The 23,354-nt window shown below is 44.0% G+C and overlaps 1 protein-coding gene across 1 annotated transcript in view; it reads left to right on the top strand.

The window, feature by feature from the left end:
* LOC118858641 (D-3-phosphoglycerate dehydrogenase) overlaps positions 1-22,271 on the top strand; it is a 32,170-nt gene extending 9,899 nt beyond the window's left edge. Inside the window, exons 3-12 of the mRNA XM_036769226.1 lie at positions 1,096-1,161; positions 2,133-2,187; positions 2,300-2,398; positions 10,531-10,663; positions 11,577-11,725; positions 13,868-14,020; positions 16,619-16,751; positions 18,752-18,882; positions 20,642-20,879; positions 21,936-22,271. Coding sequence (XP_036625121.1) covers positions 1,096-1,161; positions 2,133-2,187; positions 2,300-2,398; positions 10,531-10,663; positions 11,577-11,725; positions 13,868-14,020; positions 16,619-16,751; positions 18,752-18,882; positions 20,642-20,879; positions 21,936-22,090 — 1,312 coding nt within the window. The 3' untranslated portion in view covers positions 22,091-22,271. The remainder of the gene's footprint in view (positions 1-1,095; positions 1,162-2,132; positions 2,188-2,299; positions 2,399-10,530; positions 10,664-11,576; positions 11,726-13,867; positions 14,021-16,618; positions 16,752-18,751; positions 18,883-20,641; positions 20,880-21,935) is intronic.
* Positions 22,272-23,354: the final 1,083 nt, after the last annotated feature.

The raw sequence follows: 23,354 nt of genomic DNA, 5'->3' as shown, positions 1-23,354 counted from the left end.
CAATGTATTTGTAGAATGCTTCTTAAAGGCTGTTTCACTATATTGCTTTGGCAGAGTGGATTGCCTTTGAGGGGGAGAAAATATGGCTCTATAGAGTTTAATGTTCCTTACTCATTTTCCTTGTTTGTCTTTATTTGTGTGTTTGTATATGAGTTTCCTTATCCCTGGGGAAGTCTCATGTACTATACCATGAGTTGAGTTCTGAAAGATCTTGGGTACAAAGAATGCCAAGGGTGTGTCAGGGTTAAATATGAGTTATAAATAATCCAAGGATTTATCCTTGATAGTGTCTTCTAAGACCTTCCCTTCACTTTCTAACACATCTGTCCTGGGACTCAAGCAGTCAGACATAATGGGACCCTGGCATATGCAGTATCTATCCTGTTCCTAGAAGGAATCAATGCCCCAGCTCTAGAAATTGTATATGTTTCTCCATATTTTCTGAGTCAGGAAGTTAATAGGGTCTTGTCAGTAAGACAGTGAGTTGGAAGTCAGAAGGGTTCAGGAGTGGGGAACTGGCAGTCTCGAGGCCACATGTGGCCTTCTAGGTCCTTGGGTACAGCCTTTTGGATTCAGTCAAAGGGCCATACTTGAGGACCTAGAGGGCCCCATGCAACCTCAAGGCATAAGGTTCCCCACCCTTGGGTCAGACAATAATTTGGGCTCTACCACCATTTTCTTGGGTGCAACATTTTAATTTCGTTGTAAATTCTATCTATAGATATGAGAAGGACCTAAAATAAATTATGTTTTTTCATTTTCCCCTTAGTTTTTCTCCAAATCCCATCTCAAAACAACTCTCACCCTCCAAAAAAAATTTTTGAAGCAAAATTTTTCCTCTAGGATTTCATTTCCCCTTACATAAAAGAGACTATTATTGTCTGAGGTAGGATTTGTCCATAAAGAAGAAAGTCCTGAGACTAAAGGATCTGACAAAGAGAGTGTTTTGAGAATTGATGAGAAATAATGAAGGAAAAAGAACCCAGAATAAGACAGTGAACTTTGACTCAAATTATTAAGCTTCTGCTCTGAGTGGGAACATCTGGTACAGATCAGTAGTTCCACTGATGGGTTTTTCTTTGTTTTGACTTTCAGTACCCCTAATGGCAACAGCCTCAGCGCTGCTGAGCTCACCTGTGGGATGATCATGAGCCTGGCCAGGTAAGTTAATGGTTCTCTGTAGTTTCATTCACCCATTAACCCAATGGCAGTAGTTTAGTAGCAGTGAACAAATCCACCTACAGAAACTTAGACATTCTATAGCAATGGCCCTTGGACCAGCCATCATGCCACTTTGATATTGCCTATACCTTTATCCAAATTAATTGGGAAATAATTGTTAAACAGCTCATGGCATACCCTGAGATGCTCCACTGGAGACCTCCTTTGGAGGTATCATTGAACCTGTTAGTGATTCCTTTATAGATCTATGTATTCAACTAGCTTCAAATCCTCTGAACTGTACTGTCATCCAGCCCCTATGTCTCCATATTTTTACAAGAATAGAATGAAATATTTTTAAAGCATTTTGCTAAAATCTCAGTGTAGTTTCAAAATTTGCCTTCTCTAGCTTACTTACTGTTTAAGTTTAGGTAAGTCATTTAACCACCTGCTACTTCGGTTTGTTGATCTGTAAAGTGAAGAGGCTGGGCTAGATGTCTCAGAGGACCCTTTCAGAAAGCTCTAAATTTGTGATTCTGTGATCTGTAGCTGGTTGGTAGGCCAAGCTCCTTGCCTCTCATCCAGGGACTGAAGTTTCAAATTCAATTTCAATTTTAGACTTGTCCTAAAGTACATTCCACAGAAATTCCCTTGGCATTTCTAACTGTAAATCTAGGATGCCCCCATGCACCAGAGAGGCTTCCAGGGCAGGAGTTCTTTTTTTTTTTTAATTAGATTTTTTTATTTTTAGTTTACAACACTTAGTTTTATATGTTGTTGAGTTTCAAATTTTCGGGGCAGGAGTTCTGCCTCTGCGTCACCCCATGGGTTCCCGGGATTGAACTTTTGCTCTCTCTACGAGTTAAGATGATGGTGAGAAAGGCTGTGATTGTTCAGGTCCAGAGTACATGTGTCCTTTCTAGGATGATGGGGGTCATGACCTCCTGCTGCACCTCCTTCTCTTTTTCCAGGCAGATCCCCCAAGCTGCGGCTTCCATGAAGAATGGAAAATGGGAACGAAAAAAGGTGAGTAACAGGAAGTGGTCATTGTTTCTTCTCCAGCTTCCTGTATGAACATCAGAGCTTTTCTTTTGCTGGTGACACTTGATGGCCATGCCTTTTATCTGTTTCATTGTAGTTCATGGGGACTGAGCTGCATGGGAAAACTCTAGGGATCCTGGGTCTGGGGAGAATCGGGAGAGAGGTGGCCACCAGGATGCAGTCCTTTGGGATGAAGGTAAGAAGCAAGGAGCCCACCTTTGTGAGGCTTTTCCTGCAGTTACTTTAAGAAAAAGTAGTCACCTCAAAGCAAGGAGTTATCCCTGAATGGGTTCTTTCTTCCCAGAGGGCAATGTGGTATTTTCTCAAGTGCTATGGGATAACCCAACAAGACTGCTCACCTTGGTTCACTTGTAACAGAGAGTCAGTTGGTGTATCCTTAGAGATGGTTCAACCCAGACATAGAATCAGTACCCCAAAGGATGAAGAAAGGGGGCTTCGGTCTCCTAAACTCTCACTTTAATTAATTGAGAAAGACCCTTCATTTGACCATCTAGAAGCAGGGGAGCATTCTACTTTTTAATTGTCATAGACTGCTTAGGAATATTCTGCAAGAAGGAGAGGGACCAATTCAAGGACCTTTGTAACTATCTCACTGGGTGGCTCAGAACCTGATAAATCCTGGTGCAAGGCCGCCATTTTGTCTAGAAATGTTAATGTCGTGCCTAGCATTTCCAACAATGTGTATGCGATGGTAAAACATGTCAGTGGGAGTTATGATAGTAAACCCTCTGCATCAGAGTTCTCATTCAGAACTTGAGTAATTATATGGAATACAGTTCTACCTGAGGTTGGGAGGAAGTCTACGGCAACAAAGAGCATAGGGTAAAAAGCATTGGCTTTTCTTCCTGCTGCCACAAGCTGAGGTGATCTTAGAAGCAATTAATGATGCCCTATAATGACTCCATTGGGGCCTGCTACAAACCATACCCATACTTCAACCCATGAAGATGCGCCAGTTTCTCTCGCTCCAAAAAATAACAAAAAGCCTTCTTGATGTTCCACGCCCACAAGATTACATTTTCTAGCTCCGTGCTTTAGAACTCACTGTTCCTTATGCCTGGAGTGCTCTGCCTTCTGGCCTCCTTCAAGACTTGACTCATATCCCACCTTCTTCATGAGGCTTTTCCCCATCCCCCTCAGTACTAATGCCTTCCCTTTGAGATTGTCCACTTCTTACTCAGAGGGGCTGATAGGTGGTGCCATAGTACATAGACTCAGGAAGACTCATCTTCCTGAGTTCAAATGCAGCCTCAGACAGTAGGCTGTGTGACCCTGGGCAAGTCACTTTACCTTGTTTGCCTAAGTTTCCTCATCTGTAAAATGAACTGGAGAAGGAAATGGCAAACCACTCCAGTAACTCTGCCAAGAAAACCCCAAATGGGGTTATGAAGAGTGAGGCGTGATTGAAATGATTGAACAACATTCACCTCTGAATCCCATTACTCTGACTACCAATGTTTCTTTGGGTTGTAGATAAGGAGACCCTCCTTCCAGTTTCCAAACCCTATTTTGTCAATCTCCCTCATCTTTTTTTTCCACTAGGCTGACCGACCAACAATTATTATTATGTTTTTTTTTTAAGATTGCATTATTACAACAAAACCTCCCTTATCTTCCTGTACTATTGCTCAGCTAAGGGCATGGTTGATTCCTCAGGTCTGCCCCTTCTTGGCCTAGACCCTATTAGTTTCCTCTATGGCATAGTGGAGAGAGTGCCAGCCCTCGAGTCAGAGCATCTGGGTTCAAATGCTGCTTTTGACATTTACTACCTGGATGACCTGGGGAAAGTCATGTAACCTCAGTTTCCTTGTCTGTAAAATGGAATTTGATTAAATGTCCCCTGAAGTCCCCCCCGCCCCAGTTTTAGATTTGCCATTCTCATTTAGGTTTCAGAAGAAAAAGGAATTTTTCCCTTTAAATGAAAAATACTCAGTTTTCTGTAAGGTTAGACTTTAGCTGCCTGTGACTATGATACATCCTGTTCTTCCTCCCACCCACTTGTATGGATATGTGGGGGGGGGGGTGAAGATTGTTATATTTGGCCATTTGAAAACACTTTCTACTGTGTTTTATTTAATATGTCTGTCTAGTTCCTAAGGGTTTTAGCTGGCTCCTAGATGCCTTATCCTCTCATTAGAAGAGCAACACTTTGGGGATCTTTTTCTGTTTAAACTAAAAAAGACTGCCTCTCCATAAAGAGGTGGTAAAAGGCGCGGAATGATACCTAAACAATTAGACGTGGTCGATGTGTTGATTTGATTTATTGAATTGTACTTTATTAGCAGAACTTGGTGGGGTGAGGCAGGAATCATTGGGAAGTGACAGTAATGTTACAAAAATATGTATGAGAGCGTTGAAGTATTAAAAGTAAAAAAGGCTGAGCTCAAATGGCAAATTTCTGAGCTTCAGAGAACAGAGGTGAACTGAAGTAGAAATCCTATATCCCTGGTGTGTGTGCATGATCTTGGACTTTTACCACATTTGTGAAGACAAACAGGGCTCATTGAGAGAGCAGTGTTTGGAGAGACTATCATACCCATCATAGATAACACACCCCCTGCCGTGGCTCCATGCCCCAAGGACAGCCTGGGATTCTGGCTGGAAATGTCAACCACAGAGATTTTTAAATGCTAAACTAAAACCAAAGGCCCAGCCTCCATCACTGCCTTAATGACTGAAAGCCAGTTTTTAACCAAGGTTCGAGTGACTACAAGTCAAGGAAGTCCTAGAAAAAATTTTGGGGGCTGCTGAGGCAGCCAGGTGGTACAGTGGATAGAGTGCTGGACCTGGAGTCAAGACGATTTGAGTTCAAAGCTTACCTTGTATACTTACTAGCCCTGGGACTCTGGGCAAGTCACTTAACATGTTTGCCTCAGTTTCCTCAACTGTAAATGGGGGTGATAGTAATAATGCCTGCTACCTGGGGTTCTTGTGAGAATCAAATGAGGTAATATTTGTAAAGCACTTAGGGCAGTGCCTGGCACATAGTAGGCTTATTCCCTTCACTCCCCCTCCCTTAGAGAAGATTTCCCCTTAGAGAATCACCTATCATTCTTTGGCTTCCCAAGAGGATTTTTCTGTTTGTATAGTGTTTTGTACATAGCAAGCACTTAATAAATGCATCATTCATTCATTCAAGAGGCCCAGTGGGAAGGACCAGACAGTTGGCAGAAGTCAGTCCATAACTGGACCAAAGGAGTAGGGGTCAGATACATCCACATCCTTCCTACCTCCTTGTTTGGAAGAGGAAGCAAGGGTTGGGTTACCTCTGGCTTGGGTTCCATTTGTTAGATTTTCTTCTCTCTAGTCTAGAGCATGAGACTTTCTCTAACATTTTACAATCCAACTTCTGGGACGGTTAACACAGATAGAGTAAAGAGCAGTTTAAGTTCAATAAATAAATGTTTATTGATCCGTTCCTATTTGTCAGTCAGTCAATAAAAATGTATTAAGTGTCTCTTGTATTCCAGGCACCGTGATAAGCTCTGGAGATAGAAAGAAAGGGAAAAAAGTCCGTGCTGTCAGGGCAGTGATGGGGGAGATGATATGCAAACCCCTTTGTACAAGCAAGATATAGACTGGATAAATTGGGGATAATCTCAGAGGAAAGGCGCGAGATTAAGGAGGACCAGGAAAGACTTCTTGGAAAAAATGCATGACTTTGAGACTTAAAGCCAGGAGAATGACCCAGGCATAGGGGATAGCCAGTGAAAATGCTCAGTCATGAAACAGAGGGTCACATATGAGAGAAAAGGAGACAATATGAAATATGGCTGGACAAATGGGTTAGATCCAGATTGCAGAGGGTCTGTTTGATGGGTGATGGGGGAGTCATTGAAGAGTTTTGAGTAAAGGGGTGAAGGATCATAGCAATGCATTTGGGAATAGAGAATAGGGAAGTCAGACCTGTGCTTTAGGAAGATAAATTTCACAGCTGAGTAGAGGAACTGGCGTAGGGAAAGAGCAGACCCACCAGCAGTCTATTGCAATAATCCAGGCATGAAGTGATAAGATACTGCACCAGAGTGGTCACAGCATCAGAGGAGAGAAAGAAGCATATATGAATGTTGTAAAAGTAAACATCGTCGGGCCTTGCTAACATATTGGATATGAAGTTGAGAAAGAGTGAAGAATTGAGGATGAAATCTAGGTTGCAAGTCTGGGTGACTGGAAGGATGATGTATGCGTATTTCTCAGCTGGTTATTGACGTCTTTACAAATATTGACCATGTGCTAAAGAACAAAAACCTCATATGCAAATGCCAGTCTTATAAACATTTCCTTTTCTGACTAAATACATTATATATATTTACATGTAAATATATATTTATAAATATAATTAATACAGGGTAAAACAACAAAAACAAAACTTAAAAGATTCAAATTTAAATGGGAACATACAATCCTAAAGAATGTTTGGGTCAGGGAATATCATAGAACTGAAGATGTCCTTGCCCTCATCCAGTACTTCAGGCAGAGACTGAAGGTGTGATTTGGTTAAGGTAATCAGGGGCAGAGCAGGGGAAGGACCTAGCTAGGCAGTGGACTACCTACAATATCAGCCTCCGGTGGGGTATTTGCAGAGAGGGCCATGATTCCTCTTTTCTGGGGAATCACACAGAACCTCTGCTTTAAAGTCCAGGTATTAGGAAAAAAAGAGTAAGAAGAAAATTTTCCTTTTTCCTTTTGGAAAATGTGTATCACTTGTTCTGTCCGTATAGCTTGCAATTTACCACCAACACCCACTGCCTGAAGTTTCAGTTGGTGGAATCCTCACTCTGGCATCAGTATTCTCATTAGCCTTGACTCCTTTTATGAAATGACCCTGGGAACACAGCTCTGAATTCAAGGACGCTTGAGCCAATGTCCACACACACACACACACACACACACACACACACACACACACTCCCCCCAGAGCTGAAATGAGCTGGATCATTGTTTTAGCCAGCTTATTAGTCTGCAAACAGAGAGGGCTTGTAATATCAGGACTCCTCCTTCCTTGAGACTCTTGGTAATCATTGGTGTTTTCTGAGCTGACTTTCTACATTTTTGGCAAAGAATCAGCTGGCTCCATAAGCCCTAGTGTGACCCACTGGCTAGGGATCTTTATGGGGTCAGTCTCTCTCTCTCTCTCTCTCTCTCTCTCTCTCTCTCTCTCTCTTCAAATCCAAACAAGTAAAGTTATTTCTTCTCCCTTATCTCCAAAGGCTAAAACTTTGTCCTAGGGTGCCATGGGTGATGCCCTCTTGGATCTCTCCCTTTCAACTGTTTCCTGTCTGACTTGATTGGTCCTAGATTTTCTGTACTGATTTGGAAACTTTGCCTGCCTATTCTTCGTAGTTGATGCATTTAGGGCAGAGCCTTTGTCCAGCCATATGAAGGAATAACTGGATTTTCAGGTACTAATGGCCTGCTTTGTGCAGTATGATGTGTTTGCTAATGTCTTGGGTGTTGGACTTCAGAAAGCATTTAGTTTGCACCTCATCTATGCACTTACCACAATCATGTATTATTTCATATTGTCATTATCAATGGATGTATCTCTCTATTAGATACTACTCTATGAGGGCAGGGACTTCATTTTGAATCGGTCTGATATGATCACTGTCATTTACATGATCTCTGATACTTATCTTAAGAACAATGATTCTATTCAGTTCCCAAGGCTCCTAGGAATGTCTCTCCTTTGTCTCCACTCATATGGAAATTGGATAAGGTTGTAGGATGAGTATTCAGGTCTTCTGGGAAGTATATTCTTCATTCATTCGTTTAGCAAATACCTACTAAGAACCTACTGTGTACAGAGTCCTGTACCAGGTGCCAAAGGAAATACAACCATTGAATAAGGCTACTTGAACATAAGCTCCTTGAGGACAGGGGCCTTGTTTTATATTAATTTTTTCACCTCCACTGGAGCCAACAATGGTGTTCTGAATACATTGGGCACCTAATAGATGTTTTTTTTTATTGATTCAAAATATAATCCCTGTCCTCATAGAGTAGTATCTATTAGGGAGATACAACACAAATTGGTAGACAATACAAAACAACACATACTCATGATTAATGCATCAATAAGGCACAAACTAAGTGCTTTCTTAAGTCTTTTTATCAACTTATTATCAACTGGGCTGCTAGATTGCATAGTGGATAGAACACTGGCTTGAAGTCAGGATTAGGCAGATACCACCTTACTAATGATAGTCAATGCTGACAAAAGGTACACACCTTTCTAGAACCTTATCCGTCAGTGGCTTACCTCCTGAAGGATCCTATAAAATGAATGAGATGCAAAAGCAGAATCCAGAGGCCCTCCATAGGTGACATCTGCACACACTCCACCAACAATGTATTGACAAAGAAGCCTCAGACAGATGGCCCAGTCTTACAGATTTTAGTGGGTTAATGAAGAGGTTGTGATGGTGGTGTTGCCACTACTGGAAACTACAGAAGCTTTTTCCTTAAGGATTCTGAATGTAGGGCAATGTAGATTATTCAAAGGGCATCTAGTTGGTGCAGTGGACAGAGAGCTGGGCCTGGAGTCAGGAAGATTCATCTTCCTGAGTTCAAATCCAGCCTCAGACACTTACTAGCAGTGTGACCCTGGGCAAGTCACTTCACCTTGTTTGCCTCGGTTTCTTCATCTGTCAAATGAGCTGGACAAGGAAATGGCAAACCATTTCAGTATCTTTGCCAAGAAAACCCCAAATGAGATTACAAAGAATCCAGATTTGACTGAGAAACAAACATTATGCAGAGAAGTAGTGGACACTGTGTGAGCTATCACTTCAGCCTGTAAAATATGTAATGCCTATCACATACCTGGTCAGACACCACCTGGGAGGCAGAAGGATACAGGGGAAGCTCACTGTCTTTCATGGACTGACAGATAATCCATACCCATCCTACAAATATAGACCTGGAAAGACCCTGGAGAAGGGCGCCAACAAACTACACTGGAACCGGGCCATTTTCACAGACCGAACTCTTGCCCCCCAGTTGCACAGACATAAGTTTCACAAAAACTGAAGAATGATGTTTTGAGGAGGCATCACCATCTCGAATATTGGCAGTCTCCAAGCTTCATGAAACAGACCTTCCTGAGGAAACAGATGGGCTGCACATCACTCCTGCTGTTGTCCTGACTGCTGCTGGAGATATTACAAGGATGCTCTCGGGGCGTCTGCAGAGGGTGTATACACACACACACACACACACACACACACACACACACACACATATATGTATACATACACATATACACATATATATACATATACATAAAATAGCAGGAAAGCAGTTTGTTCCAGGAATTTTTCTATCTGAAGCTCGTTGAAAAAGATGAGAAGAACAAGATGATAAAGACAAGAATATCCAGAGAACTACATGAGACAGTGGAAAGAGGACTAGATTTTGAGTCAGAAGACACAGGTTTGAATCCTGCCTCTTTTGCTTATTGTCTTTGGACCTTAGGCAAGTCACAGCCTCCCATAGTCTTGTTTCCTGGTCTGTCAGATAAAGGAATTGTACTAGGTGGTGCTAAATTCCCTTGTAGCCCCAAATCTGTGATCCTGTGACACTCCTTCCCACTCTCCCATCAGTGCGTTGTGGAGGGAATATCCTCAGATGGAAATCCCATTTATCAATGAAATCACAGGTCTAATCCACATCAGTCAGCTCTTTCTGCCCCTTGATTTGCATTTTCATCCTTATTTACTCATTGTAAGATAAAAGGACTTTGTGCCTTGTTGAAGGAATTTTAAGAGTCAGCAAGCTTTGGGGCCGGCTACTGGCCTTGCAGGGAATGTTCTGCGAGCTGCTGCAATCCTTCCTGCTCAGCCCCCTGCTCCTCCTCCTCTGGGAGAGATCTTTGTCCAAGTCTTATCAGCTCCTAGTCTGGCCCACTTTCTTCCTTTCTTCCATCTTCTTTCCTTTCTGACCTCCTCAGGTCTCCCTGGTTCTGAAGCAGCTGGCATTTGACTCCATTGTTCTTTTCAAAGACAGTACCATTTCCTTTCTCTTTTTCCTGAACAGTCTCTATGAGAATATTATTTCTACCCAAGGGCCCTATTGGCTAGCTATACTTTTATTACAGGAATTGTGTCAATTTGGACCTGTGTTGCTTAATTTCTTTCTTTCTCTCTCTCCTCTTTCTTCCTGTTTTCCATCCCTCCCTTTTCTCTCTCTCCTTCTTATCCCCTATTTTTCACTCCCCTTTCTTTTTCTCTTTTCCTCTTCTCTTTATCCCTCTCTCTGCTCCCCCTCCTCCCCTTCTTTACCCCCTACTTCTGTTTTCACTCTTAGACAGTGGGCTATGACCCCATCATCTCTCCAGAGATTTCAGCATCCTTCGGTGTGCAGCAGCTGCCCCTGGAGCAGATGTGGCCCATCTGTGACTTCATCACCGTACACACGCCTCTTCTGCCTTCGACAACAGGTAGGTTGTCATGTCTTCTTGTCTTGGGCTGGGCACAGGTGCCAGAAGACCAGATGACTCCACTGGTCAATCAGATATCTATTAAATACCTACTATGTGTCAGGGATTATACTAAGTGCTGCAGATACCAAAAAAACAGTTAAGAGACAGTCCCTGGTCTCAAGACTTAATGGTCTAATGGGAAAGAAACATGGAAGCACCTGTGTACAAACAAGGTATGTACCAACTGGGGATAATTAACAGAAATAAAGCACTAGCATTGAAGGGGAGTGGGAAAGGTTTCCTATAGAAGGTGAGAATTTATCTGGATCTCAAAGGAAGCCAGGAAGTGGACTTGAGGAGGGAGAACATTTAAGGCACGAGAGACAGAAAAGATGCATAGAGTCAAGAAATAAAATGTCTTATGCCAGGAACAGAAAGAAGACCAAAGAGATCTTTGGATTGCAGAATGTCTGGGGAGACTAGATAAGGTGGCAGAAGACTGGAAAGCAGGGGCAGGGGTTACAAAGGGCTTTGAATGCCAAACAGGATTTTTAATTTGATCCTGCAGGTGACTAGGAGCCACTGGAGTTTTATTGAGTAGGCTGGTGATTTGGTCAGATGCTTTAAGATGATTACTGTGCCAGCTGAATGGAGGATGGCTGGGGGTGGGGGAAGACTTGAAGCAGACAGACGCACCAGCAGGGAGTCCAGGTGTGAAGTGATGAGGGCAATTGGAAGTCTTTTGGGTAAAGATGGTGGGGCTGCTCTTCAGCAGGAGAGACTTGAGTATCTGGGTAATGGAATTCAGATATAATGGAAGAAAGGTACATCTCCATAGTGAAAGGATCTGAGGAATCAGAGGGGTCTTGGTGAGAAGGTGGGGACAGGGAAAGCAGCCTGGCTCATGGGAAAACTCCTTCCTCTCTCCCAGGCTTGCTGAATGACAACACCTTTGCCCAGTGCAAAAAGGGGGTCCGTGTGGTGAACTGTGCTCGGGGAGGGATCGTGGATGAGGGAGCCCTCCTGAGAGCCCTGGAGTCAGGCCAGTGTGGTGGGGCCGCCCTGGACGTGTTTACAGAAGTAAGTACCGGGCTTGGTGTGGAATGAGGAGGAAGACAAGTCAAAGGCTGAATGCAACCCCGTTTTTCGTCACCAGAACATTCACTAATGTGACTTCATTCCAAGGACCAAAATCTGTAGGATATCTTGGGGAATGTGGGAAATGGGGTATCTGTATCCAAAATGCCTGGTATTGATCCAAAACAAGTAAAAATGGTCTAGTCTCTCTTCTCCATTCTTGCTTCCCCAGCCCCAGACTGGGACAGGCCTTTGAGGAACTTTTCTGGTGGGTAGCTCACTTGGGTATATTGACTTTCAGAGCCAGCTGAGTACCTTCAGGAGCCCAGAAGCAACATGGGCAAGTAGTGGTGATGAGAGGCAACTTAGTATAGTGGATAGACAACTAGCCTGGAAGATCTGGTTCAAGTCTTTCCCTCTGACACATACCAGCTGCATGAGCCTACACAAATCACCTAGCCTCTTAGTGCTCTAGGAAATTCTCTAATACTGTAAGTTATAAAGAAGGTGCCAGCTTACCTGGGTACACGGAGTGCCCCTAATCAGGGTCTGCCTTTCTTTAGAGCAGTGGTTTCAACCCCCAATAGAAATGGAGACCACATATGGACTTAGAAAGCCACACACTAATATTATCCTTGTTCTGTTTTATTTTTATTTATTTTGTTAACTAGTTCCCGATTACACTTTAATCCATTTGGGTCCATACTCAGAAGTGTGTGACTCATCTGTCGACCCGCCACCCATCTTCCTGCCTCATCTGCTGGTGTTCATCTGGTTTTATTGTCATTAATTCGGCCAGGCATTGAATGCATTGGGCCAGGCATCAACTGACTGTGTTATCCTCTCTGAGAGTCCAGTTTCCTTAACTTAATAATAGTAAATAACAATAATAATAATAATAAAACAGCTAGCATTTATATGGGGCTTTAAGGTTTGAAAAGCAAAAAAAAAATTGATCCTGATAACAATCGTGGGAAGTGGGCATTATTATTCACCCCATTTTACAGATAAGGAAACTGAGGCACAGAGAAAGAGGTTGAGACTCCCGCAGAGGCGCATAGCTAGTAAGTGACTGAGGCAGGATTTAAACTCAGGTCTTCCCAGCTCCAGCTTTAAAAATAAGGATAATAATGTTCCTGCTGCATGCCTCACTTCTCTGCAAAGACTGAGGTATTAAAGATTTGGAGCATTACATATGCTATCAAACTTGGTTGATGTGATGCTGAAATGCTTTTCTTCCTTCCTCCCTCCCTCCCTCACTCATTCACTTCCCTCCTTCTTCCCTTCCTTCCTTCCCTTTTCCCTCCCTCCCTTCCTTCCTCCCTCCCTCCCTCCCTCCCTCCCTTCCTTCCTTCCTTTCCTTCTTCCTCTCCTTCTTTCCTTCCTTCCATCCTCGCTTCCTTCCTTTTCTCCTTCCTTCCCTCCTTCCTTCCCTTCCTTCTTCCCTCCTTCGTTCCCTTCCCTCCTCTCTCCCTCCCTTCTTTCCCTCCTCCCTCCCTCCCTTCTTTCCCTCCTCCCTCTCCTTCTTTCCTTCCTTCCATCCTCGCTTCCTTCCTTTTCTCCTTCCTTCCTTCCTTCCTTCCTTTCTTCCTTCCTTATTCTTTGCCACCCTAGGTATAAGATGGGGAGGAGTATATAGTGAATTTAAAAATGATATAAAAACTAAAATACCTCAATAAAAATATTTTTAAAAAAAGAAATAGACACATAAAACCTTGACTAAAAACCAAGGTAGTATACAATAAGACAAGAGTATCCCAGATATTCAGAGCTATAAATATTCAGAGGAGGAAAAGTTTCAGGAAAGAGATTTTGATTATATTTGTGAAGTCCTTTACAAGCAAACTTTAACATGCTGCAGAAATGACCAAGATGATGGAGACAACAAAGTCTCCAGGAAAGATCTCTGCTACACACAATCCACTCTGTGGATGTTTTCTAGGTCCGTGGTCAGTACGTCCATGATTCCAGTGGGTACAACCAGGCGGGCCACTCAGCTGTTGAATGTAGTTGGTTTTTTTTAATCCTTCTTTTTTGCCTACTATCAGTCAAGGACGTCTGTTAGTTCCTTTATTATTCTTTATCTTGGCTGGTTTGAGATCTCACCCCAAGCTATGTTTTGATGGACATGGCTTTTCTGTGTAGGAGCCCCCTCAAGACCTGGCCCTGGTGAACCACGAGAAGGTCATCAGCAGCCCCCACTTGGGCGCCAGCACCAAGGAAGCCCAGAGCCGGTGCGGGGAGGAAATCGCAGTTCAGTTTGTGGACATGGTGAAGGGGAAGTCTTTGTCTGGGGTTGTAAGTATAACCTTGGCTGGGGAAGTGGAGATGAGAGGGGAGGGGAGTGAAGAGGTGGGAGAACAAGAGAATCTGGGCTTAGAAGCAGCAGTGGGGAGGAGACATGGGGGCAGTGGGAGAGACAGGCAGACCTGGGACCAGTGCCCAGTCTGGAAATTTGGATAAATGAAACACATTCTCCCTCCCCTATTCTGGGGGAGGTGCCTGACTAGGGAGAGTGGAGAGTGTCTGTCTCCTTGCTTGAGTCTGGGCCATGGACTGGTAGGCTGGATGTGGGTGGGAGAGGGAGAGAAGGAGGCCGTGAAAGGCTCAGCCTTGCTACATTGTACTCCTAGGCACAGAGGGAGTGCCATTTCCCAGGGCCTCTGTGAAAGACTCCACCCCCTTGGGCTGTGCCAGCTTTGGGGCCAGAAGCCTCTTGCTTGGGTGACTTTTGTGTCAGGGGAACTAACTGCTGTAGGAAAGAGGAAGGAAAGGGAGTTAGAGAATGCCCCAGCTAGGCTCTGTCTTGCTCACCAAGTTGGTATATCTTGTAACCCTCTCCATGCATAACCCCTAGGCAAAAGAAGAGCACAATTTCCTATAAAAAGAAGAGACCCAGGGCCCAGGATACCCCTCAGTGCCCTCTCTCTGATGTTATTAAAGATAATTTTTCCTCCCTCGCTTGCTAACTACTCTTTTCCTGACTGTCTCTGTCGTCCCTCAGACAACTAGGCTCAAATGTCATCTTTGGCTATGGAAGAACAGAGGAGTCAATCAGTCACAGAGTTCTGTTGTTTCCTCATTGTGGGTTTTCCTCTTTCTCCTCATCCCCTCAAGTCGCACCATCACTCTATTTCATTGCCCAGTGAGTCTAACTAGGCCACCTGCCTCCCACTTTAATAGGGCCTGAACTCTGCTGCCAACCAAACTTTGATTTTTACCATGCTTCTCCGCTGCTCAAAAACCTTCGAGGGTGAAGTCCTGGCTGTACTCCTCAGCCTGCCACTTAAAGCCTTCCTTTGTCTTCCTTCCTAACCTGCCTTGGCAGCTTTGTCCCCAGGGCATTTCCTCAAAAAACAACCTTTCTCCCTACTTTGATTCTTTTCCCTGTGTGAGTTCCTCCACCCCAACTCCTCACTTCACATGGACTTCTCTTTTCCTCTTTGCCTACGAAGAGCCTACTCATCCTTGAAAGCCTGGCTCCATCAAGCTTTCCATGATGACCTCTGTGCTCCTAGGATACTTGGCTGTCTATAGAGAAATTACAGAATCTAATAAGAGTTAGGGTCCCAACCCAACTTGTGCCTGACCAAAAATCGCCTCTGCAATATTACTGACTGGTGGTAGTGTCAGCCAATCTCTGGGTGAAGACCTACAGCACAGAGGAAGCTACTGTGTCCAAGGCAACTTACTCTACTTCCAAACAACTAATTCTTAGGGAGTTTTTTCTTACATGGAGCCTAAATCTACCTTTTCAACTTCCACCTGTTACTCCAAGTTCCACCCTCTATATCCAAATGGAACAAATTTCTTTCATACAGCAGCCCTTCAGTTAGCTAAAAATAGCTATCATGCTCCTCTCCCAGAACCTGACATAGTACCTGACACGTAGTTAGGTCCTTAATAAATGATTATTTATTGATCAAATGATTCTTTTTAGTAAGTGGCTTTTCTTTTACGACTTTTCTCAGCTACAGTGACCATATACCTTGCACACTTACACACACACATACACACACATACACACACACACACACACACACACATACACATATATGCACCATTTTGAAAAGCAAATGAGACCAGATGTGGTGGTGCATGCCTATAATTTTTGCTCCTTTGGAGAGACTGAGGCTGGCAGATCTCTTGAGCTCAGGAGCCAGGAGTTTCAGTGGATAATGCCAATCAGGTGTCTGAATTAAAGTCATCATTAAGATGGTGAGCCCAAAATGGGGTGGGGCACCAGGTTGCCTAAGAAGAGGCAGACCAGGCCAGGCCAGAAACAGAACAGATCAAAGATCCCAAGCTGATCACATGGGATCCGGCCCGAGTAGACACTATACTTCCAATGTAGGGGAGGTATGGAGAAGAGAATACTCAAAAGATAGGTGATATATGTCTGGAAGGGGACTCACAGGTAGAAGAGAGTATGGATTTTTTTTGGCCCCAGAGGAAGTTGCAAAGAGGCTTGATGTCAGAGAAAACTTCCTAATGAAAGGAAGGAGCTTGATGATTGCAGTGCCTCAGGAGATGGTGGCTTCTCCTTCTTTGAAGGTCTTCAGTTAGGGGCTAGATGACCACTTGTCTGGTATGTTATAGGGGGATGCCTCTTTTCATATGTGGTTTAGACTAGGTGACAACTGAGGTCCTTTCCAACACTCAGATTATGTGACCCAACCTTCAACCCTTGATTCTCCCCCAAGTCTTAGGAAGGAATAAGCCAAGATGGTGAATCATTGCATCCATACAGAGCAAGGGAGGCTTCATGCTTTGGTATTCACCTTCTGTCAACTCTCTGTGGGTCTTTCTCCACCCAGAAGGCCCTGACTTCTGAGCTGAACTTGGCTGGTCATGTCTTTAATCAACCTCAGCCTTGCTTCCCTCTTCCCTTTGCAGGTGAATGCCCAGGCCCTCACCACCGCCTTCTCCCCCAGCACCAAGCCCTGGATTGGTCTAGCAGAAGGTCTGGGCACATTGATTCGTGCCTGGGCTGGATCACCCAGAGGCACCATCCAAGTAGTGACGCAGGGTGAGCCCAGACTTTACTTTGTCTTACTAAAAGAACTGAGGTGTGGGAAAGAGGGTGGGAAAAGAAATTAGCCTGCTGTGAGAAAATCTCTCATATGAAGTCTAGCTTCCAAAACAGATACATGACTCTTCTATTTAAGGAATGGCTCTTGTGGGTTCCTTTAAATGGGTAGCAATCTTGAGTGACGTCTCTAAAGTAGCACCATAAGCGTTTTTTCTGTGGCTCTTACCTATTTGGCATATTCACCAGTGACTTAGTCAAAAGCATAGATGGCCTTGCTTCTCAGGTTTGCTGGTCACATTAAGTTAGAAGAAATGGGTAGTATCTTTTGTACTTCCAATTTTGTCACCCAATATCTTAACAAGTTGGAAAGAAGGGCCAAAAATTAATGAGATTACAATCTAGCAGGCATGAATGTAAAGTCTCGAAATCTTAAGCTACATTGATAGAGGTCGATTTTACAGAAGAGCAGAGATAAGAGTCCCCCTGGGCTTGCACCGATCAGAACACATCAGAAGTATTTTGAGAAGGAGATGGAAGCATTGAAATGTATCTAGAAAGCAGTGACCGGGATAAATCAGGGTCTGGAAACCACATTTAGGAATAGTTTTTTTAAACTTGAAATATTTTATTATTATTACTACTCATAATTACTACTTTTATTATTGTCACTGCTAATAATAGTAATTCAGCAAGATAAAAGGAGATTTCAGTGATAACACCAGAGTTGGCTTCTCACATCCAAAGGAGTGAGGATTGGAGTTGTTCTCTGAAGCTCCAGAGACCAGGACCAGGGATAAATGTCACAGGGAGGCAGATCTTGGCTAAATTGAAGGAAAGCATTCTCGCAGTTCATGTTGTCCTAAAGCAGAATGAGCTGAAGGATAGGTGGTAAACTCCTCACCACTAGTGACGTACTGGCACAGCCTGGATGGTACTGTGTAAGAGGGCTCTGAGCGAGCCTGTAGGGTTTGTAGACTGGCTGAGGAGAACCGTATAGCCAAGTGGCTGCTGAAATCATACTCGTCATCCTCTTCATCATTAACATTATAATGTACTCTATAATAACGTAATATATTAGTATATATAATATTACATAATAGTATCTCTAATAATATAACCCTGTAAGATTTACAGTGATTCACAAATTAACTCATTTTATACTCACAACAACCTTGAGAGGGTAGATGCTATAATTTTTCCCATTTTACAAACTAGGAAACTGAGGCACCCAGAGGTTAAATGACTTGCCCAGCCAAAATCTGCCTCCCTGTGATTTCTATTTCTGGTTCCAGCTGTACTCTGGAACTTCAGAACAAGTCTAAATCTCTTTCCTCGTAGCCATATTCAGACGTTTGAAGATAATGATCATGCCATGCCCAGAGTCTAATATACTAAATACCCAATCCCCAGCTTTGCGTACTGATGGACTTTCTGCAAGACCCAGAGCTTTTGTCATCAGCCAGGTTTGGCTGCCATTCTTCCCTCATGTTCCTGTGGGGCCAGTGCCTTGGCTGGTCCAGGACCTGACTCCTTTGTCAGTGTGGCCAAAAGCCAGTGGTTTAAAATAGGTGGCAGCCTGGTGCTCCCCGTAATTCTTCGAGTAATTTTATTTGGAGGATAGAAGTGGAGGACACTGAGCTTTGTGGTTTAGACCAGGATTCATGCTTTTGCCCAGGGATGGCATCAAGCCTTCAGGAAGGAAGGGAAAACAACATACCTTGAAAAAGATGAAGGTGGAACCTGGGAGGTACTGGGGCCTCCAGCCAGAGTCACCCACTGCACGGGGCTGGCACTCCTTGCCTTGTTACCTTGCAGGCAGTTGCTGCCTTGGCCCAGAACCAACCCCCTCACTGGGGCCCAGACAGCACACATTTCTTTCTCCACCTCTGATTTTCAGAGCGCATCTCCTGGGCGCTCTCCAAACAAAACGGCAGCTCTCACCCAATGTACACGTGCCATTTAGACATACATTGCACTAACCTTTTCTCTATGTCCAGGCTCACCTCTGAAGAACGCTGGGAGCTCTCTGAGCCCCGCAGTCATCGTCGGCCTCCTAAAAGAAACAACCACCCAGGCAGAAGTAAACTTGGTGAATGCCAACCTTCTGATGCAAGAGGCTGGACTCAATGTAAGTCCTGTCTCCCTGAGGGTTTGGTCTCCTGCCCTCGCAGATCTCTCTCTCCTTCAGTCTGAGAAGTACCTCGGCATTATTAACACCTCGTATTCCATAGCAGAATGTCTTTGCACCACTACTCAGCCTCATTTTGAGAGGGCTCCCTTTTCTCCCATCTTTGGCCAAATCTGAGATATCCCCTGAACCACATCTACTCTGATCCATAAACCAAAGCCTTCCCTAAACACTGGAAGGCAATTGCCCCGACCTGGGTTTGGGGATTCCTCACCTCCGCACTTCCCCATAATCTCTCTCTTTTCTCATACTTTTATACAGGTTAAATTGAGTCCACACAAACATTAAAAGTAGTTTTGAATTAGAGGAATTGTACAAGAATTAAAAGGAGGGGATGCTGGTCATGGTGTGACTCACCCTCATCTACCTAACCCTGCCACACACCCCAAAGATGCTTCCACTTCCAGCAGAATTTGGGAAGGGACAATAGCAAAGAGACGGTTTGGTGTGAATGCATGGGTCACTGTCCTTGGAGCCAGTAAGATGTGGATTCAAATCCTGCCTCCAAAACTGACTAGCTCTGTAACTCTGAGCAAGTCATGATCTCTTGGTGCTTCATCTTCCACTTCTATAAAGTGAGGACATTGTACCCGGTAGTCTATGAGGTCCTTTCCAGCTCTAAATTTATCGACCTGTGGAGTGCATCTATTGGCAGGACGCCAGGATGACCAGGGGCTGAAATTACTCCATACAAAGACGAGTTGAAAGAACGAGGATTTAAGAAACTGAGAATCGGTGGCTGTGATAACAATGGCAAACACTTTACAAATATTATCCCATTTGATCCCTACAGCAGCCCTGGGAGGTAGATGCTATTATTATCCCCATTTTTACAAATGAGGAAACTGAGGCAAATAGGTTAAGTGACTTGCTCAGGGTCATACAGCAAGCGTCTGAGGCAAGTTTTGAACTCAGTGCTTCCTGACCGTAGGTCTAGTGTTCTATCCGTTTTGCCACCTAACGGGTCTGTATGTAACATGTAACCCAAGGCATGCTGGGGAACTGGGCAGGAGCCGATTGTTAAATTTTCAGTGTGAGCATTTATACCTCAAAAATCAACAAACTATATAGATCAAAGCTTTAGTTATTGTTCCGTTAATTGTCTAGACTTTAAAAAGTGAAGAAAAAACATTTTTTTAGAGAGCCAGTGGTTAAACATTTACCAGCATGCCCCTGTAAGTAATAATAGTTAACGTCAAGTATTTGCAAAACTGTCACATTGGAAAACAATGTGATTTCTTTTTGATCTCGGAGGACAGAAGCAAGAGCATTGGATAGAAGTTGGAGAAAAAGATTTTTATCTCTAAATGTAAGGATAACCGCTGCCCCAGACTGGAATAGAGTCCTTTAGAGGTAGTGAGCTCCCCAGGACTTCGGGTCTTCAGGCAGAAGTTGAATGGCCATTTCTGGGGTTTATTGTAGTAAAGAGAAGAGGGTAGGGAGAGAAGGTGTGGGGGTGGGCTAGATTCTCTCCAAGGTCTGTTCTAACTCTGAGAATCTCGATCCTGCCTTGTCATGACTGCCGTATTTCCTGGGTCAACACTCCCAGGTTCTTTCTCATGGTTCTCCCTAAGCTGGGAGCTTCTTTAAGGAGGATCCATGTTCTAGGATGGGACATATGTTTGGAGTTGTAGAGTGGATGTTGGAGACAGTATCCAAAGGGGCTAACTTTCTAATTTTTGTTTCCTCTTGCCTCTAGGTCACTGCCACACACAGTCCAGCCTCCCTCCTGAATCAAAGCCCTGGGGACAGCCTGCTGACCATCTCCCTAGCAGGTGCCCCTTACAGGGCAGTGGGTTTAGTCCAGGGCACAACTCCTGTCCTGCGAGAACTCAATGGTGCCATCTTCGAACCAGAAGTGCCTCTCCGCCGGGATCTCCCCCTGCTATTCTACAGGGCCCGGCTCTCTGACCCAGAACAGCTGCCCACCATGATTGGTAAGAGTGATACCTACTGCCTCCCAACAGTCCCTAAGCTACCAGCCAACCAGCTCAATTGCACAAGGAGGCAGGAAGGGGCCCTCCTTGGAGTTTGTGTGTCTGCCCAAGGTGCCCTACCTATCTCCCATCTCCCCCAGCATCTTTCCTTTGATCTAGAGGTCATCATCTGAATCCTAAACACCCTCTGAAAGATCCTGAGGTGTTACCCGTGGGGCTGCCCTTATGGGATAGGGTGGACAAAGGGACTGACTGACATTGCAGAAAAGTAACTCACAGGGAGCCAATGGATATGTTTCCCAGAGCCAAGTGAATCCCAGATTCTAGAGCCAAGGATATCAATGACCCCACACCCTCACTTTATAGATGAAAAGACTGAAGGCCAGAGAGATTGAGTAACTAGTAAGATTTGCCTATGGCAGTGAAAACTTAGGCTTCCTCATTCCCAGGCACCATTTTGCCACTTTAGGGCTCTTATAGTTTCTAGGAGTTCTGACTTAGAAACTCAATCCTCCTGATTTCCTCCATCATCACAGACTCCTGTGGTGGTCACGAACCTCATAGACCATCCCTCAGAACTGCCCTTCTCCTTAGGGGTGGAGCCCAAAGTTGTCATAGACTTCCTGGGTCTGTCCCAATCTTGATCTGTACTCTTATGGGGACCCCCCCCAGACCACAAAATCTAGTGCCGCTTTTAAGTTTGAGAACCTATCACAGGAAGGCCACACCATGGTCTTCAGAATCACAACATTCCTTCCTTATCCCCTAAAGTACCAGAATTATAGGGTAATGGATTTAGCACAGTAAATAGAACACTAGATTTAGTGTCAAAAAGATCTGAGTTCAAACACTACCCCAAACAGTTTCTAGTTTGAATCTGATCAAGCCACTTATGTACTGTCTGCCTCAGTTTCCCCATAGGTAAAATGAAAGAGTTGGTGTATTTGGCCTTGAAGGTTTTTCTAGCTCTAAAGCTATGAGTGTATGAGTCCAACTTCCTCATTTTACTTCTTTATCCCCAGACAAATCAGGTCTCTTTTTCCTTCCTTTTCCTAGGACTCCTGGCAAAGTCAGGGGCACGGCTACTGTCCTACCAGACCTCTGGGGTATTGGATGGGGAAGCATGGCACGTCATGGGTCTCTCCTCCTTACTGCCAAACCTTGATGCATGGAAGCAGCATGTGGCAGAGGCCTTCCAGTTCAGCTTTTAAACCTGCCCACCTCTTCCAGGGCCCTTCTGAAGTGAACCCAATAAGAAGACAGCCCTGACAGTATCAGCAGGGAAGGGGCCATCTCATGAGGCCAGGCCTTCTGACACTGTTTCCATTCCAGAATGTCATCCTTACCGTAGTTTGGAAATAACCATTTAATAAAGAAACTACCGGAAACTAACCTAGTGTCTCACTGTCCTCCTACCCTTGCAAAGCCACAAGAAAGCTCACCACAGGGCATTGAGAGTCCTAAGCCTAAGAGGTTGGATGGAAGCAAGTGCCTGGAGATTGGCGCAGGCTTTATTATATGTATTAAGCCTGGATCCCTAGTAAGCATTGCTTCCACTGCTGATCTTTCTAAAGCCAAAGTATTTGACCTTTTTGTATTATGGACCCCCTTTGGTAATCAGGGAACACCTATGGACCCCCTTCTCAGAATAACATTTATAAAGGCATAAAATATATTGGATTATAAAGGAAACCAATCATATTGAAATATGGTTATCAAAATATCAGAGAAATAAGTTCATAGACCCCAAGTTAAGAACTTTTCTAAAGACTTTTTTTTTAGTTCAAGGGTGTAAACCCCAATGTATGAATACTAGCTTGGGAGTTACCTTAGGCAAAAAGAGTTGGTTGGAAAAATTGATCTCTGAGGACCCTTCTAGCTCTAGATATCAGAATCTTCATCTATAGTGCCTTCAACTAGACTGCCTTCTAGTCAGGAACTTTGGAACAATATGTAGATACTTTTATTCACAAAAATCAAAGGAATATACAGAGGATCACCTTAATTTTACGGAATTAGAAATATACCTGGGATGGTAATTGACTTGTCCACATTAAGAAGCCAAGCCAAGATTTGAACTGCGGTTTTCTGTCTCCCAAAGCAATGCTCCTACCCCTCCACCACACAGCCTTCCTGTTTACAATAACTCTTTAAGGATCCATGCTTTAATAAGTCAGGGTGGCAAACATGTAGGTGCATGAAGACCACTTCTGTAGATCACAGTCCCTCTCATTTAGTAGATGGTTTCACAAGTGGCTACGACCAAAAGAATTCTATCAGCTAGTGACCAGCAGTCTAGTGATAAACTTCTCCACACATAGGCTATACTTAGAGCATCTCCAACCTGGTAAAACCTCCTAGAGATTGCAGGCTTTAAGAACACTGGTTCATCACTTTACATTGATGAGGCATCTACAGAGGACCTTAGTAGAGTCTTTTCTATAATATTTGATAAACATCTACAAGTGTCTTCCT

This window comes from Trichosurus vulpecula, chromosome 7, assembly GCF_011100635.1.
Source record: "Trichosurus vulpecula isolate mTriVul1 chromosome 7, mTriVul1.pri, whole genome shotgun sequence".
Lineage (NCBI taxonomy): Eukaryota > Metazoa > Chordata > Mammalia > Diprotodontia > Phalangeridae > Trichosurus > Trichosurus vulpecula.
This window is presented reverse-complemented; position numbering and strand designations above follow the sequence as displayed.